This window comes from Dichotomopilus funicola, assembly GCF_033296635.1.
Source record: "Dichotomopilus funicola strain CBS 141.50 unplaced genomic scaffold C8A04scaffold_62, whole genome shotgun sequence".
Lineage (NCBI taxonomy): Eukaryota > Fungi > Ascomycota > Sordariomycetes > Sordariales > Chaetomiaceae > Dichotomopilus > Dichotomopilus funicola.
Genome location: NW_026944083.1, coordinates 1 through 17,802, shown reverse-complemented (window position 1 = coordinate 17,802; position 17,802 = coordinate 1). Strand labels below are relative to the sequence as shown.

General features: G+C 52.4%; 3 protein-coding genes across 3 annotated transcripts in view; 2 read left to right on the top strand and 1 right to left on the bottom strand.

The window, feature by feature from the left end:
• Positions 1–425, top strand: part of C8A04DRAFT_39242 (uncharacterized protein) — a gene marked incomplete at both ends in the record, with an annotated part of 4,018 nt that extends 3,593 nt beyond the window's left edge. The window contains one exon of the mRNA XM_062784510.1: positions 79–425. Within this exon, the coding sequence (XP_062634573.1) occupies positions 79–425 (347 nt within the window). The remainder of the gene's footprint in view (positions 1–78) is intronic.
• A 5,921-nt stretch (positions 426–6,346) lies between these two features.
• Positions 6,347–7,903, bottom strand: C8A04DRAFT_31172 (uncharacterized protein; the record flags this gene model as incomplete). Its single annotated transcript, XM_062781666.1, has 2 exons — positions 6,347–6,716; positions 6,768–7,903. The coding sequence occupies 2 exons, from the start codon at positions 7,901–7,903 to the stop codon at positions 6,347–6,349; spliced, it is 1,506 nt and encodes a 501-aa protein (XP_062634572.1).
• Positions 7,904–8,222: 319 nt separating this feature from the next.
• Positions 8,223–13,541, top strand: C8A04DRAFT_31171 (uncharacterized protein; the record flags this gene model as incomplete). The annotated part of the gene is made up of 7 exons (XM_062781665.1): positions 8,223–8,642; positions 8,688–9,488; positions 9,536–9,701; positions 9,754–9,899; positions 10,197–10,581; positions 10,629–11,473; positions 13,191–13,541. The coding sequence occupies 7 exons, from the start codon at positions 8,223–8,225 to the stop codon at positions 13,539–13,541; spliced, it is 3,114 nt and encodes a 1,037-aa protein (XP_062634571.1).
• Positions 13,542–17,802: the final 4,261 nt, after the last annotated feature.

Sequence of the window (17,802 nt, the reverse complement as noted above, 5' to 3'; positions counted from 1 at the left end):
TTAACAATCTCGGCAATCTCTATATGAATCAGGGCCGGCTTAGCGACGCCGAGGCTATATACGAGCGGGCACTCCGAGGTAAGGAGAAGGCGCTGGGACCGGATCATACGTCGACGCTAGACACGGTCAACAATCTCGGCAACCTCTATATGAATCAGGGCCGGCTTAGCGACGCCGAGGCTATGTACGAGCGGGCAATCCGAGGCTACGAGAAGGTGCTTGGTCATGATGTTAATTTTCATCCTCCGGCCCTCAATACGATCCAGAACCTCGCCATTCTATATACTCAGTTACGCAACATCTTTGAAGCTAGGGTGTTGTATGTGCGTTGTCAGGCTGGAGTCAAGGCTGTGTTTGGCGTCCAGCACGAACGATACCAGAAGGTAAGTAGGGAACTGGCGTTATTAGATGACTTTGATCAATAGTAAGCATCATGTTCTTGGTCCACAATGATCAAAACGTATTTTCTTGTATTGTAAATTACGTGTTTTCAATCTGTATGTAAAGTTGTGTATTGTTCAGGTACGCCTTACGTAAGCAAGACAGGCTTTTACTGAACAGTACATGCGACCGTGAGACAGGTACGGTGTAAGCGCCAAGAGGGCCAAAAAAGGGATTCCCGGACAGTTGAACCGAGTGTACAAAGCGGAAGGCGATTTCGCTAGCGACTGTATGTAGAGATTGCTTCACACTTACCGCTAGACACGCTCCGGAAGCTGCAGTCGTTACTCCAAGTGACTACCTGGCACTACTGGTATATATCTATAGTAAACACGGCAGATAACGTATCGACTTGGTCGAGGCTATCAGCATAGCATATCATTTTCAGCTAATATTCTTATAAAACTATCTGAATCCCGTAGACAGCTTCATCGTTCCAGCCATCTCAGAATGTGCTAGCGTTGTAGATGCCTGGACAGACGAAGCTGGTACCAGATCCGGCGGAATATGCCACACATGGCCTAAGGCAGCGAAGGAAAAGGGACAGAGGTAATGAGAACTTCAAGAAGCGGTGGAAAACTATCGCGAGAAGTGGAATTGTGTTCCGGCGAGATGTCACAAGCCGACACCCAACACGTTGAGGTCGACGCACGGGCCACCGCAGGCAGGGACCAATCAGGCAACATCATGGGAGCGGTCGCTGGATCGATGGAGCGACTGACGGATCACCAAAACACCAGGCACCACGATCGCAGGATCGCTGAGCGATCGCTGCGATCAAGGTACAAGATACTTAGGAACGTTCCTTACTCAGATAGGTATATAGTCACCCGTTCTGGAGGACTCTGGGAGTTCTCCAGTAAGCAATACAACTTGTTTGCTATCAATTGCTACGAACATTGAGACCAGATCATTATCTTGTTGTGAACCTTTTGGCTTCACCGAATCACAACCCCAGTTACCTTACCTTCAGTGAACCCTTGCAGAGTGTGGTTGAGACGATTTGTCACACGAGACTGTAGAGCTCGGAGTTACTTGATTGCACACGGCTGTCAGGACCCTCTCCAGCAAGGCCGTGTTACCGCTATTGGCCGACGATACTGTATTGATTCCTAGCCTCTCAACCTACAGTGCTGATGACCCCAAAAGGAAAAGCATTATCCTCCGCTAGTTCTGTCGTTTGGGGGGGATGCTGCGGGGTAAGGAAGCCGGGCTTCGGGCTGGGCGTTCGCACGGCCCGGATCCAACGAAGGGGGGTGGCTTTGTCCCTATGCGGGCATTTGTTGGTGCCAAAAATGTAACTCTTCGGTCCGCTGCTGCCATGACGGCAGAACTCGGGTCGGCATACTGGGGAGCTCCACTCTGCGGCTGTAATGGCTCTCGGCAGGCGAGACGATCCTTGGCTCGTCATGCTGGCTGCTCTCAAAGCGCCTACGGCTCTGCTGCCCACGACTAGGTACTACTTGATGCTCCAGCCAGCCTGTGTCGCTTTGGTGTGTACGAGGGGGTAACCCAGCATTGCTAAAGGGCCAGTATTGCGACGGCTGCTGGAAGTCATGAGGTGGTGGGGAATGGTCTGTATGGTCCTGTGCAGCGGAATTGTAGCGCTGGGCATCTTCAGAGGCTTTGTCGTGTAGGCTGGACGCTCTTTGGCTGCGGTGTATTTGGCGACTCCTACTGACCCCTTGACTGTAAATGAACATTTAGATTATTCCTAGGCCGACCAGGGCTGTGCTGCTGATCGCTATTGTAACTATTAGTTCCACAGACATACTGGGAGGGGATATGGCTAGAGTTGCTGGCTAAATGGAGAGATCGAGTGTGACTTTTGGTGTTTGAAACGGGATTACTGTCTGTACCAGTCCATCTGGTGCCCGCGGGATGCCTTTGCCTACTATTACCGCATCTAAATAGCGTTTTCAAGTTATATCCTTAGCCCTGACTTTGTAGCGGCGCGTTTCTGACGCCAGTCAGGGCGTTACAGCGGTGCCCTGCCACGCTCCGTAAGCCCGGTTCCCCAGGCCCGGCCTTTCGGTGCCGCCTGGATCCCGGCGTCCCTTAGCCCGGGCTTTGGTACATTTAGCCCAGGTTTCGGCGTTCCTTGGCCTGAGCTTTGGGAGTTCCATCTATTTATTGCCCTTTGTCTAAATATGTAGAACGATTCACCAAATACACTGTCATCTCCATACAGATCCGTTTGCCGACAATGGTTCCCGAGCTATTGTACGATCCAACCCCCGATATTTTACTTTGTACCTGCATCGATGGTGTGCTAGCGATCGGTCGGAATAGTCTCTTCAGGCATACAGAACGCCTTCCAGACGTTGTTCGAACGTATTCTTCGGCGTCCCACCACCTAGAATTTCTCAGGACGGATGCAAGGTCTAAAGAACTGATATGGCTCGCAACGCGACGAGATAACCAGGATACTCTTTGGGAGCTAGCTGAATCTCCCCTATCCCCAAAGTGTTGGTCGTTTCCACAGATCCTCGCTGTAGCCGCTGCAAATGCGGTTGCCGCTATCGAAGCGAGAGGTCTAGGAGACTTGAAGTTTGACCTAGGAATACATGCCCTACGATGGTGCCTCCAAGAAATACGTCAAGAAACGAACGATAGCGGGATTATCCCAGAGCTGTGTGCATCAGAGGATATCACATTGTGTGGATATAGAACCAGCCCCTACCGAGGAGTAATCTTCAAGGATAGCAATGGCGGCTGGAGAGCAAGGCAGGGTGCAGAAATCTCTCCATCTGCGGTCACAGTGAGGGCAACGGCAGAGCAGACGCTGTGGCTTTCACAGTATCTCAACTTCTCGCCGGTGCTGCGTACTCTGCAAGATCGCTTCGGCGCCACCGAGCTTGAGACAGGGCACTTCCTGGCGCTACAAGCAGCATTGGTTATCGGAGCGTTTAGAGATTCGGTTGAGGATTGGTTCGAGGGCGTTGACATCTTTATTCGGGAACTTGAACGTATGCTAATCGAGGGGGTTGTAGTTCTAGAACCCTGATACGTCGTAGATTAGCTGTTAATGTATGTTTTCATTATATTTTTAGTATCTTCAGCTAGTATCCTATTGAGAGATTACCCCTGTATAGGATCTAATATGAGGAAAAGACGTATTAATATGTAGGAAAGAAAGCTGCCACAGCTACAGCCAAAACCAAGGCAGCCTAGTGGCGCGGCACATAGGGGCCGGCCCGTATTGGTTGCCATCGGTGATTCAGCCGGGCTGCCGCCGTTCCGTAGCTGCGACATTTCAACGTTGTAGCGAGAGTTCCCACCTTGGCCAGCAGCCCTCTGCGCGACTGAACCTGCCGTCCGGGACTGGAGCGTTATCCGGCTGCGCAATAACGCCCGATACTTCTCTAGTCATTCCCATGTTACTTTCAAAGAAATTCAGCGCTTCTTGAACTTTTGGCGGACGGTTCTAGGGAATATGATGCGTCGTCCTTGCGGCTGGGGCGGTTCCTGCGACGCGTTGCTGGCACTATCATTTCTCATAGATATAATAATAATATCTTAGCCAATTTCTGATTCGAGCAATTCCGGCTTTGCCTGAACCAGTCTACTGTCCTCTGATTCCCGGAAGTGTGGGGGAGCCTTGCTCAGGGGGAGTAAATAAAATAACGTGACGCCAGTCTAACGGCCTGCTGAGTTGGCAACTGGCACTCTGTATAACCATACTATTCAAAATGAACTAGCTAACGATATAACTTATAGCTATTTCTTGGAAAACCGACATATATAGTTATACCGTGTGTCAAAATGAGGAGTATGTCTACCGGAATGATGATGTAGTTAGAAAATTCGTAGATTAGTCCTGTCGCCACCCAAGATTGTGGCGGCCGATTCGGAGCAGGTTGTGTTCTGCAGCTGAAGAAAGGAAAACTATCTTTTCACCCTCAGAACGACAGTATTACGTCCTCTCCAGTTAGGATCGCCAGGGGGAAACATCGGAACACAGTATAAGGTTAGGTACAGCGCCTATTCATATAAAATCTATACAAGTAAAGAACTATACGGCTCGCTCGGAGGTTGGAAAATTAGATGGGACACTTGATACAGGACTGAATCCTCTACAGAACTGGTTGAGCGCTGAGCTGTCACTTAGCAAACCCCACAGAGGCAACAAACCCACCCTCGGTCTACACGGCTGCTGGATCATGGCCTTTATCACTTTAAGGCTCAGTAAAATGGCCGGCCCGTCGTCAGTGTTGTCTCTATCGTCTCTGTCATCTCCGGAGTATTCGTACGTCCGTGTCCCGGTAAAGCGACCTCTTCCGTCAGGACGAAGAAGGAAATGGACAGGATACCCGATCGCGTCCAGTAAGGTAACTAGCTCTTGGGGGAAGATGATTGGAAGCTAAGTTGTTTCGGACTGGGAAGATAAAAGGAGAAGAAGCTGGGGACCGGACGAAGGGGGACTGAGACAGGTTAAGTAATCCTCTTTCAGAGCCGGGCACGCATTGCCGGTGAGAAAGCCCTGTTCCTCCACTTAATTTTGGTGCTAACCGGCTGGCTAACAGCGAGCAGCGATTAGGTGGCTGGGTGCTGTCCGGTTGGGTTAGGTGCTTTCCCAAAGCCCATCCTAGGGTCTCTTGCTGAGGATCGGCGTTCCATCAGGCAGGTCCCCACGTTCGACGCCAGTGTCAGTGCTGTCTACTGACGTACGCTGAGCGGACAGAACCTAACCTCGTGAAGCCGGGTGTCGGGGTCTCGGTGGTGATTATTACTCTCGGCAGCAGCGAGCGTTCTCGTCACCAGATCCGTTCCTGGTTCACGCGGTGCCGGTACGTTAGAGGGAGGATCCAGTTTGGTCGAGACGACGATGATGTTATTGGTGCCGACCGCAACCTGTCTTAGCTCAGTGTCGGTCAGCTTTGCCCAGGCTGGGGCCTGCTTGAGGCTTGAGCTGGCCGGTACTGCGCAATTCCCACAGACTCTGACAAAGTACTGTACATTTAGGATAGGGCATATGTACTTGTCGGGGGTGTACTGGCCTTCTAAAAACAGCGGGTTAAAAGACTGCTATTTTCAGCAGTCCAATCACCGAGACATGCACTTTTGGCTTGTATAGCCCAAGACTGCCGAGCGGTTTTCTGACGCTTGTGTGGCGGAACGTCTCTCAACCACACTCTGAAAGGGTTCACTGAAGGTATGACGTAAGGGTTGTGTTACGGTGAAGCCAAAGGGTTCACAACGAGATACGTGATCAGGTCTCAATGTTCACTGTCTGAGCAAGTGTAGCGAACAAGTTGTATTGCTTACTGAGGAAGTCCCAGACTCCCTCAACGAGTGACTAGCTAGCTATCTATATACTTAGCGACTTCTTTGTCCCGAAGTCTCTGGATCTCGTGGCTCTCATCGAGATCCCGTCGAGCCTGTTGGCTCTCGTCCTTTCTTTATTGATCCTGATGTTGGCTCTCGTGGGTCTCTCAGAGATCCCATCGAGCCCCTCCTGATTGGTTACATAAGTGATTGGTTGGCAGTGCGTCCCGCGCACCACCTGCATGCGCCACGGGCCGCCCTCCGCGGTTCAGCTCGTGACACCTTCCCAATGAAACAATCTGACCGGCCTAATCCTATCTCTGCCCATTCGACTATGAAAAAAGCAAAACGAAACACATCAATCAACTAGAAGAGACAGGGGAAACAATACGGCCTTTGAAAGTAGGTAAAATCACACCAGTTTGTTTTGAGGAGGGGAGAAGGGGAGGGCGAAACTTCGAATCTTTCTGAAACCGGCTTCCCCCACACCTAACCAGAGCCTTAGCTTCCGTCATTCTCGCTGTCTTCAATACCCGCATTCGGATCGGGAATTTCTTTTGTCCACCCTAGATTACAGCCAAGCACAGAATAAAGCAACCCCAATCAGTACATGGTACGAAAAGTAGCCGAACGGCCATTAAAATGGCAACGAGTTATCGGACTCAGCCTCAGAGACGGGCTCGGGTTCAATGTCGGTTATACGTGGTAACCCTGGGTGAGGCAAGCCATCCTGCTTTCTCTGTTCAATCATGATTGCGTCAATGTTGTCCGATCGAAAGCCGCCATTAAAAGTGCTTCGGACCCAAACGGTCATAAAACGCTCGTCCTTGGGCTTGTTATTCATGTATCCAACAACAAACACTCTCGGCCAGTTCCGATTCCGCTTGTTCTCGTCTTGCTTTGGCGCCTTTGCGTAGGTGAAGTGGTTTATGGTGACATCCTTCAACTCAAGGCCCTCAAGGCTCTCCTTTTCGGACTTTTGCAGCCATTTTGCTGGTGCGCCGTCTCTAAAGTCTCTCGTTTCCTTAGGATGGGCACTCTACGGGAAGAGATTATACCTCTCAGCAGAGAACTTCTCGCCCGAGTCCTTATCCTCGATTTTCGGCATTTTGACGTCGAGCCAACCCGTCCAGGCATACACTATTGTCCCCAGCACACGCTTGCCGCCTTGGTCTGGGTCGTTGACATATATCTTGTCGAAGCCGTCTTTCACGTTGACCTTTTTAGGCCTGGATGGTATGGTGTCCTGGTCTCTAGCGGGGGTCCTGCTTTGGCACGCCCCCATGATGCGGGAATCCCTCGACTTCACTATTCGAGGGTATCGATCCCGATAGGCTTGGTATATTGTATACATATCCTTGTCGCCCCAGAAATCTTCCTCCATGAACTTCAAAATCTCCGGAGATGCTCTCAGGAACTTTGAGGCTGCGTTGTGCATGTCCGTGTCAGTTCCAGCGCTAGTTCCCTGCCTTAGCTCAAATTCCAACTTAAACTTCAAATCGGCCCAGTCGCAGCCATAGAGATCACAAGTCGTTCTAGTCATGTTCCACCGAGGGCTGTCCTTTTTAATAGTTCCATTGTCGACTAGTGCCGTGAATTTTGGCCATAGCTTTTCGGGTGCGTCGTCACTGGGGCCACCGGGAGGATCACCGCCGGGAGGATCACCACCGGGAGGATCACCACCGGGAGGAGCAGTTTCCTTGCCCTTATACTCTGCAGCGAACCTCTTAAGAGCAGCGATAGCGCCGGCGTAATTATCCTCTGCCCATTCGTCTGGATATCCTATTGGTTCGGGGTGCTTCGCTGCTATTTCGTTGATGGCCGCTGCTATTGTATCAGAACAATTGAGAGGTTCGTAATCTCCCTGGAATGCGTAGAGTTTCCGTGCCAAGTCGTCTAGCTTCTCGGCGTCGCCATCTTTCGGAAATGGATAGGTGGCCAGAAGTCTGTCTATGGCACTATTAAACGCTTTGGGATCATCTTTTTCCCAGGCCTTCAGAATCTGTACCTTATTCAAGTTGTCTTGGTCGCTTTTTTTATCAAGTGGTACGCTTGGATCAGGACACAGGCTCTTGAGATGCTTGTGTATTTTGTCGCGGTCCGGGTGCGTCTTAGCGTTTTGTATTGGTTTGTCAAACGCAGCTAGGAGCCTGCGAACGAGCAAGTCCTGGGAAGGCCCAGAGGGGTTGGACATGGCGGCAGGGCTATAGGAATTTGCTAACGTAGGGAAAGATGGTGGTCTGGATGGTGGTCTGGATGGTGGTGGTCTGGAGGTGGTCTGGATGGTGGTGGTCTGCAGTCGATTTGAGTTTCAGCAGCTGGTTCTCACATTTTATAGTTGACAGAAGCCGAAACCGCGGCCGTGCAACACGTAGCCGGGATCGTGGCGCAGAGCCACAGAAGCCGGGACTCTAGAGGTTATATCCGGGACAACGGCTTCCGTAACCAGACTATAAATATTGAACAAGAGCATAACGTAGCTGATAAACAAATTACCAACCAATTCCGTAGTTATGGCGATCGAAATTGCTCTCGCTGTATTGGGCGCGATCGCTCTGTACCCCGTCTACAGACTGCTCCGACGCATTAGGGCGGTCCGGCGTCTGGAACGCCGCTTCCAGTACCGCGTAATTTGGAGCACCGGCATCACCTGGATTGGGGCTATTATCCTCTCACTGTATTTGCTTGTCAATGGCGTTGTCTTGGTGCTCCTACGGGCCGACTTGGAGAGGTGGGCGGGTGTAGCGGCCGCTGTCAACTCGGTACCTCTCTTCCTCGGCGCGCGGAGAAATATTGTCATTCATTACTTCGGCCTAAATGCACATCATATAGCCCATGGTGCCGTTGGATTTGTCGTGATTGCCGAAGGTTTGCTGCACGCCGGATTCGCTCTCAGGAGGACCCAATTGCGCACGTCGCTTTGGGACTACCTTGTAAGCACCCAAACCTTGTGAGCGCATGGTTGTTAACTGTTACAGGCTGCCTCGTCGCTTCTATTGATGCTCTTGATGGTGCTCTTGACCTCCATCCCTCCTGTGTCCCGGTGGCTCTGCCGTATCGTTGGGGTTACTGGTTGGTGGCTGGCCCATCTTCTCCTCGCTATCGTTAGCGTCGTAGGCATGGCCGGCTACATCGGCGTGGTTCGCCCCGTTGCTGATGCAAGCCTCTCCGCCGTAGTGGCTGTCTATTTGAGCGGCGCTCTCTGGATCTTGGGGACTGGGTACCGGTATGTACGGCGGCGCCGGACGCCAGCAAGCATTAAGAGCGACAGAAGCCATTCAGAATCCACAGAGGTCGTCGTGCGCTGCAACTCTCGGGTTTGGGCCTTCCCCGGGTGCTACTTTTACGTGTATTTCCCACGCCGGTACAGCTTCGGGTCTCTACACTTCGATATATTTGTCGATAGCCTCCCCCTTATGCTCGCGTGGGGTCCCGAGGCGGGCGATCGCTCATCGAAGGAAGAGGTTATGACCTTTATCTTATGGCACGGCAGTCGCACACCAAAGTCCGTACCCAAGAGCGGCCAGGAGATTCTCCTAGACGGACCGTACGGGCAAGATATAAATGCTGCGGCATGTACCACAATGGTGCTCGCAGCGAGGGGACCCGGCATTGTGGGTCTTCTCTCGTTCGCTAGGCACCAAGTCGGCCGGTATAAACACATGAGTTCACGAAGAGAAAAGCGTCGGGTGGATTTACTCTGGGTGCTAGATGACGTAGGCCAGCAAGATCTAGTGGGCAACAAGCTGCGGGAGCTGCAGGACATGGACCAAGACAGCGTACGTAGCTCTTCCCCCCGGCACTGCATCTGCTAAAAACAGGCAAGAACACCGTCGTTTGGCTTCTATACCCGTCGCGCACGAACAAGAAGGACGTGAAGTTGCCGTTTAAAGAGAAAGAAGGCTACTGGACGTCGTACTTCGGAGACAATCACGGGCGCTATCTTGAAAACCTGATGCTGGATTGTCCGTCCGAGAATTGCATTGTCATTGGTAAGCGGTTATCCTCACCCACCCGCCCCAGATCTAAACTGAATCGACCCAGCTTGCGGCGATCCAACCTTCAGCGCGGCCATTCGCAAGGAAACGGCTGCAAAAGTTAAGCCAGCTGTGCAGTTTGCGGAGGTGCAGTACCGGCCTCGCCGGGCAGCGGCCCGGACCGCAGATGAAGAAGACATCGTAGGGCCGAAGGTACGCTCTGGCTGACGCGCAGTCGAGAGGATCCGCTGCGGGCCAGAAGAAACGGGGGTTGCGGGCAAGCGCAGATCCCACGGACGGGTATGGAGAGGAGGACGGAAATTGAATTGACGCCGGTTGGCTGGCCCTGGACCGGGAAATCGTAAGGGGTGGCCGGAAGCCTGGCTGACGGTTGGCTGCCGCCTGAGCGGACCTGGTGGTGACCTACATAGCAACATTAGCCATCAGTAGCTGAGCAATCCACCTCTATCGCTCCAAAAGCTCCCAATTTCAATGACTCTAACGCATTAGGACACCGCCGAGATGAGGAAACCAATCGGTATCATTCAGGTGCCCATCGATGCCTTCAATTTCTTGCCCGGCGTTGGGAGGGACCTGAACAGTGCAACTGTCGACAAGCTGGCGCATCTTTTTCAGCGAGTTAGGTGTCGGCCGAAGAAGTGGGAGCATCACGTCAAAGGGCTGGTCGACTTCAGGACATACTATAAGATCCTTACAGCTTTGAACCTTTCCCGCCAGCAGCTCCAGGAGACAGTCACAAGAAGGCCAACCTACCACAAGGTCTCCCTGCCTCCAAAGTCTATCATTTGCATTCAGGGTAAACACCGACTTGCCGCGGCGAGCAGGGAGTTTGGAAAGCGTTACTTCTGGACTGTTCGACTATACTATCCGACAGGTAGGTACGAGACGGAGCTTTATGATAAACGGGCTGACACGCTGTAGACGACGATGACCCCCTTCTAGATGTCCAGACCAGAGGTTTTCTCCACCAAACACAGCAGCCAGATGGAGAGGTTTACTGGATACTGCGGTGTTACGAATATCGATGCGGCAAGGACACCGACCCGCCCTGGACGCAGCTATCGGGGAGCAAGGCGAAAAACTTGGATATGCTCACACGAATCATAGCCGACGGGGGTTCGCCTCGGTACAAGCACCAGAGAATCCTGAGCGCACTGGACGCGGTGGTCTCGCTCCCCGCCCTACGGAGTGGGATGCTACTTGGCAACTGGCACAAGTGGTTAAGGCTAGATTGCCCTGAACCTGTGATACACTACATTACCCGCATATATAATCAATGGACAGCGATCGCGAAGGACGTCCCTGGGTTTTATGCAGACTCTGACGACGTCCAAAAGCTAGAGTTTTTAGCCCCTTCGATTCCCGAAGATCGAATCCGGATTTCCCGCATGGTAAAGGGGAGATTGATCTTTCGGAATGTTCATGATCCCGCATCGAGGGATACGATATTGCGCAACATCTTATCTCTAGAAGGCATCATTACGAGCCTGACGACGTTCAATACCAACATGAACTACCTAGAGATCGCAATGGACATTTTAAGGCGGTATGTGATGGAGGACGGGGAGAAGACTCAGCACCACACGTTATTCCAGAACTTAGCCGCACACTGGGACCACAGAAGGGCGGTTGTCGAGCATAAGGAAGGGCGCTTTCACCGCCTGGCCGCCACCCACTTCAAGATCGCCGTCGTGCAGCTGATCCTCTTCGCATTGCGGCATTTTCCTTACCTATCGAATATACAGCCACTCCAAGACAAACGCGGGGTGAGGGCGGTTGTTGCCGAGGTCGACGATTATTTTCTCTTTTTTTTCTATACCTTAGCCAACCGGTTAGGGTTCTCTACGTCAAAGGTCCGTCGCGGAGTCGACCAGAGCTGCAGACCTTCCCGGCCTCGGAAATATGTCGTCAGCGAGTATCATCGGAAGTGGAGAGGTGGGAAACCGCCCATGCGATCTTTTCTCGATCTAGAGACAGAATCATTCCTGCCCACGCTCCTGGGCACAGCGAAGGACAAAGACACCTCTTTGTTTGTGCAAGCCGATTTTATAACAGCATTCTTCGGGAGGATCTCATACAGCCCGGCAGAAGAAACAACGCCAGGCTCTGGGCCCCCCCAGTCTCCCGGCGAATCCTGGCATATAGGACTGTCCGATTGGAGCCAGTCTCAGTCCGATGCCTCGGGATATAGCCGACGGCATTCTACAACGCACCGGGACAGCCCCGACAGTTACGGGGCGTCTCCAAGATACTCTCCTAGGCGAGAAGAACAGACAGAAGAGCAGCCCTCCCATCTTCCGGATTCAACTGACCCGGCCACAGGATTATATCCTAAACTCCTAGCTGCTGACGAGGGCACAGTCCTTTACCCTACTCTCCCCAGTACTCTGTTGGACCAGGCTGCCCAACCAGCCCTTGACCGTCACAATGAATCATCTGGCGGGTTCATCGCCCCACCGTAATGAGCAAGCCCTGCATGGTCGGCCAATATCCCCTAACACGCCTGAAGCATTAAGCTCCGGCAGGGAGCAAGCTCCATATGGTCCGCCGTTACGCCCACACCTATCGAGAGGACCACGAGGTTTACACCTAGGGCTCAGCAGTGAGCAAGCACCGCATGGTCCACCATTACCTCCACAACCATTTAAAGGACCAAGTGGTTCATAGATCGGCTCTAGCGGGGAGCAAGCCCCGCATGGCCCACCATTGCCCCCTCGCCCGTCCACAGGACCACCTGCTGGTACACAACCAGACTCCGGCGGAGAGGCTCCGCATAGCCCCCCACTACCACCGAACTCGTTCGAAAGGCCACCTCCTAGTTCACAACCAAACTCCAGCTGGGAGCAAGCCCCATATGGTCCGCCACTGTCCCCGCAACCAGCCTACTCCCTGTCCCCCTCTTCTCCTTCTCCTTCTCCTCCAGACTCAACTTATGACCCAAATATCCAGTCTAAACCCCATTTTAGAATCCCACCAGTAGTACCCTCAAAGCGACGATCTCCCGAAGCCGGGAGCCCAACAAAACGACAAAGGCGATACGGGGCGGACAATAGTCAGCGTTCGGGTTCTGAAAACCAGACAGTCGATGATGGGCCGCCGTTTGGTCCACCACAGCCACCCGACATTCACCGCGAAGCACATTACAACGACCGGCCTCCATTTGGACCGCCATCCTTCCGTCATAACCCTCCTAACCCTAGCCCGCCTAGACGACAAGATCCCGGTTTACGTAGTGCGCGATCTTCGTCGAACCAAGGACGTTACTCTCCCGAGAGTCCAGTACCGCCGAGTGTAAAGCTCCGTGGAGCAGAAACCTCTGCCCTAGGTAGGAACTTGACAGAAAGGAGAGATGTACGCCCAAGTAACGCTACCCCTCCAGCAGATACCCAACCCGGTAGAGACGAGTATATACACCAGCAGAAGGCGGTATAGCAGCAGTACTTTCGATAGGCTACTGGAGGTTCTAAGCCGCCTTCAATACAGTCGTTCTTGGCTGAGCAGAGTGATCTCTTTAACGTGTATAGCGATCCGGAGAGGAAGTCTTTAAGGGATATCTTCCTAGCCGAGCAGAGGACAGTCTTTACCCAGCTTCATGCTTTCCGCCCGACAGATCCAGGGCAAGACCTCGGCGAATTGCCCGACCGCCCTCCCTCAATGGAGGAGTTCAAAGCCCTGCAGGAGGATCTTTACCAGCGATATCCAAGTGAACGCCCAAGGTTACTTGGGCGGGAAAAGCGCCTATCAGACTCTAGCAGGTCGTCGGGCGAAATAAGGGAGACGCCTCAGAGGCCCATTGATCCGTGGGCGTATCGGGAGCCACAACGGAAATATTAAAACGTACAACGAGTGGAGGTTGCTGGGTCTGTATGCAATCTCCAGGCAACTGATAGGTTAACAAGGCAAAATTAAAATACTATTCACATCCCTCTGCTAATTAGTCATATATACTTGTGAGCGGCGACTTTGTTAGATAATATATACTACCACCCCAGACAGTATAACAGAATGAAGGAGGCAAGCTAGGGCACTGCGTATCCCCAAGGACAGTCAGAATGTTAGCATGAGCGGTATCATATAAACATCTCTGCCGGTCCTTAAGTACTATACCAGTTTTCATGCCAGAGCCTACATCCTACCTCGAGATCGTCCTTGTGAGCGGCTGCTCCGCGAGCCTTGTATCGGATTCCCCGGCCGATTTATCAGCGTAGTAATGTTATCTTTATGCTTAGCATTTTCTCTCTCCGAGGTTTTGATGAGGACATCACCCTCAGGAGTCCGTTGTAAAGCGACTTTGAATCATTTACATCGACATTCGGAATCTAAGTTGGGGCGGGACAATATGGTTGGTGGCTTTGGCAGTGCTGGGTCGGGGTTAGGTCGACTAAGGACAGATACGCGTGCTGATATCTGAAACGCCTCGGCAACGGGATGATGGAAAAATAAGGTAACGTCAAGAAACCCGCAATCGTGAACTGAATGATGTCCAATTGGGTTCGTTCCCGAGTCCCTTTCTTTATTCGTCTTCAGAACACTAGATGTAGCTAGGAGAGGCCAAATCGTCGGCATTCTTGGCGAAAAAAAAAAGGGGGGGGAGCGGGGGGAAGCAACTGGGTTGGTAGTCTAGTTGCGGCCTTGTTAATAGAAGCTCCATTCCGGTAAACTGTTGGATAAACGGTGGTTCAGGGAATTCGTTCGTTCACCGTTCCTCTGGCTCTTTTCTCAAGAAAACAATTCTACATACATGCTCTAGTCTTACACCCAGACCCGCGGCTAGGATATGGCTACCGGCCTCCTTTACGCCCCGTAGATTCAGTGTGTCGCATGCTCCTCCACTGACGTTGTGAAGCTCATGGATGCCCCAGGGCCATAACTCGGTTGTAGACCAACCATACCCTTTCCGTACTGGAGAGGTATACCGACAGCCTTCGCAATCTCCAGCAGGCTCTTATTTACGATTTCCGACCATTTCCTCATGGCTCTTTGAATGGAGTCCGTCACTTGGTATATATGCTGAACGGTTTGCTCGACGCTACGCAGCCGTTGCTCAAGCAACCTGTAACCGTTTAGCTCTTGTATTATACTTTACGTAGGCATGCTTACTCGACATTGGTTCCGTATATATTCATAGACAGGGTATCATGGAGTGGGCCATCACTGGCGAAGGGGCCTTTATTATCGTGGTAAGCTTCATAACTTCATGGAATGGGTTGCCCTCGCCGCTAGAGAAGAGGTTACAGCGTTGGGGCGAAGCCTGGCCGAAAAAGCTGCCGGTAAGGTGGTAAGAGCCATTCGGCTGTGTATCATTCATATAATGCGTGCCGATCAGCGTAGCGCTGATCTCGCTGCCAGCGTTGTTAGCTTCCGTGCTGTCGGTGACGGCCCCGCCGCTGTCACTCAAGTCCATCGGGGCTCCTGGCTGAGTTTCGTGCATGTCAGCCAGGATGCTAGAGACGAAGGACTCGCCCCAGGGCCAGCTGCCGGAGGTGAGAGCGTCTTGTGTCCCCATGGTGCGAGCCGTGATCCGGGCATGCGATGGTGATCCTGGTAAGAGAGCAGACACCGGCAAATGGAGCGAATGTAACCCTGGCTTGAGAAAGAAAGGGGTGAAACGGGTGCATAAGAAGGCATGCCGACAGCCCAACACGGGGATCGAGCGGAGCCTATTTAACCACATCCCCTCTGAGGGTGTTGTCTCTTGCTTCGAGTTCTTCGGGCCTCTGTTGCTGGAGTTGCGCCCGGCCTGTCATTGGGTGGGCCGTTGGTTGTGCGCCAAAGGCCCACCCTTGTGGTGGCTGTCCAGGCAGCGCGCGCTTAAGCGTGCGGGGTGGCGATCGCAGCAGGGACCGTCAGCCGCCTTACCGCCTTACCGCCGCGATTACAAACGGGTATCGTGACATCGTGCTCCCGCTGAGACAGAACCAGAAAGGTACGCTGCATGGGCAATACCATAGCGGTACTCATGTTCCACCTGTGTAAGCTGGAAGTGCACGGGGAGCGCCACCCCCCGGCCCCGAAGAGGCGCCCCCCAGCCAACCGCAGTCAACAACACTACACCCGTCATGCCGCAGCAGCGCCCTCCATAGCGCGGGGAGCTTCAACTCCCGGGGGTCAAGCACGCAGCTCCGCTCAACCCACTACAGCCAATGACACTACATCTGTTTCATCCGAGCAATGCCCGTCAGCTAAAAGGCACTCCCCTTCATCCCGTGTGAGCTTGCACCTGCAACCTCCTGTCGTCTAACTATGCGAGCCTCAAGTGCCACTCAACCCAGCGAATAAGCCGAATTCTCTTGTCTCCGTTTTGCCTGTGCTTAGGCAAACTGTGATGCCAAACGCAAGTCCTGGTAATCATCAGGTATTCTACGCTAGTTACCAGTAACTGCCCAAATCTTTATGTCAGTTCCTAGTAACCCCAAGCGCCGATGGTGCTTTACGCTGGTTCCTAGTAACTGCCAAATCCTTTGCCTTAGTTCCCAGTAACCTCAAGCGTACCGATGCTAGTTCCCAGTCACCGGCAAATCCTTGCCTTAGTTTCCCGGTAAACCCTAAGCGCCCGATGTTGGTTCCCAATACCCGCCAAAATCAGTTCCTACCACGCAGTGACTTACCCCTAGCTCAGGGGTTTCCGGAAGAACGGACGTATGGGCGCTTGCGATCCCTAGCCGGAGAATTGGCGTGTCTTGCCGTACTTTGGGTGCCGTAGAGGTTATCGTCGGCCCTAAGAGGTCTGCCTGAGTCATTGGTGGCCGCAGACAGGGCGATGGCACCATCGAGCCGGGCCTTTGGCAAGGGGACGGGCATATCCCACTAAGAAATTTACACCACCCCCCCCTTTTACTATACCCCCCCTCAGGCAAAGTCCTATTAGGTCAGCAACTCACCACCCCAGCCCCGCCCACCCTTGCAAATAGACATCCACCCTTTCACCATCCATCTCGGGTTATTCTCAAAGCATTGAAGTCTCGGATTTATATTCCCTCTCTATTGCGAGCATGTAGTGTACGTGCTGGGCACAGTGCCGTTTCACAGAGCGCCATTCTTTACGCTGTCCCCCGTGCGAGAGAAGCGCCCCTCACGACGGCAACACTGACTGGTAAAGGTATTCCCGACATTTATACCTCATTTACTGTATAGACGGTAACAGCGGTATCAGCAGCGATGGACAACACAGGGTTATCTCTAGGCTGACAGTAGATAACTATAAATAACTTATGGTAGCCGTTGGTTGGGGATGACGACACTGCTATGGAGTTCTAAAATATAGTAATCACTACTCCCCATTATGTGTTACAGTACAGCAACTGGTGTCTTGGGGAGTATATTTAACTGTTAAAGGTCTGGAGAAATTCATTGACAGCCGAATAAAGCACCACCGGATTGCGCAATGGCAGATGTGACTGCACTTCAGATCCGCCTCGAAGGGGAGCAAGCCGGAAGAACTGCGTATGAAAGGCAATCATATATAGTTACTCGAAGATCAATGCTTCTCCCTCGAAGCAAAGTGTCTCACCCTTACGAATCAGATTAATCAAGAGAGGCTCATATAGCCGTCGCTTCTCAGTTTAGTAAGTAACTTGTATCTTACTATGAATACAGCTGACATCCCAGACTCCTGGCCACATCCCAGGCCAGTTGGCTCCAAAGTCACTACAGCAACAATACTATGCAGAAGTTGAAGACCTCGCACTGGAGCCAGAGGAACGTGCCACACAGTCTCAGCAGTTTCAGGAGGGCGCGATTCAGCTCTCGGTAGAGAGGGGCCTCAGTGTTAGTGAATAAATGGATACGAGAGTGCGGAAAGAAGTAGCCCAGGATGGTATCTAGGAGGAGCGGGGTAAGACTGGCGGAATCCCGGTTATAGAGGCAAAAACAGGCGCTTATCGCCAACAAGAGTAGTCCACAGCGAGCCCTCCATGCCGGGGCCACTCAGAAGTGGGTCAGCCGAGAAGGAATTCTTGGAAATCAACATCATCTAATGTCAAAGACTGATGTAACGTTATCGTTCCTTCGTGTTAGAATGCATCGCATTATTCACAGTGTTACAGTCGCTGGCGAAACCGGCTTCCGCCTTGGACATATTTCTGGTTTCTAAACG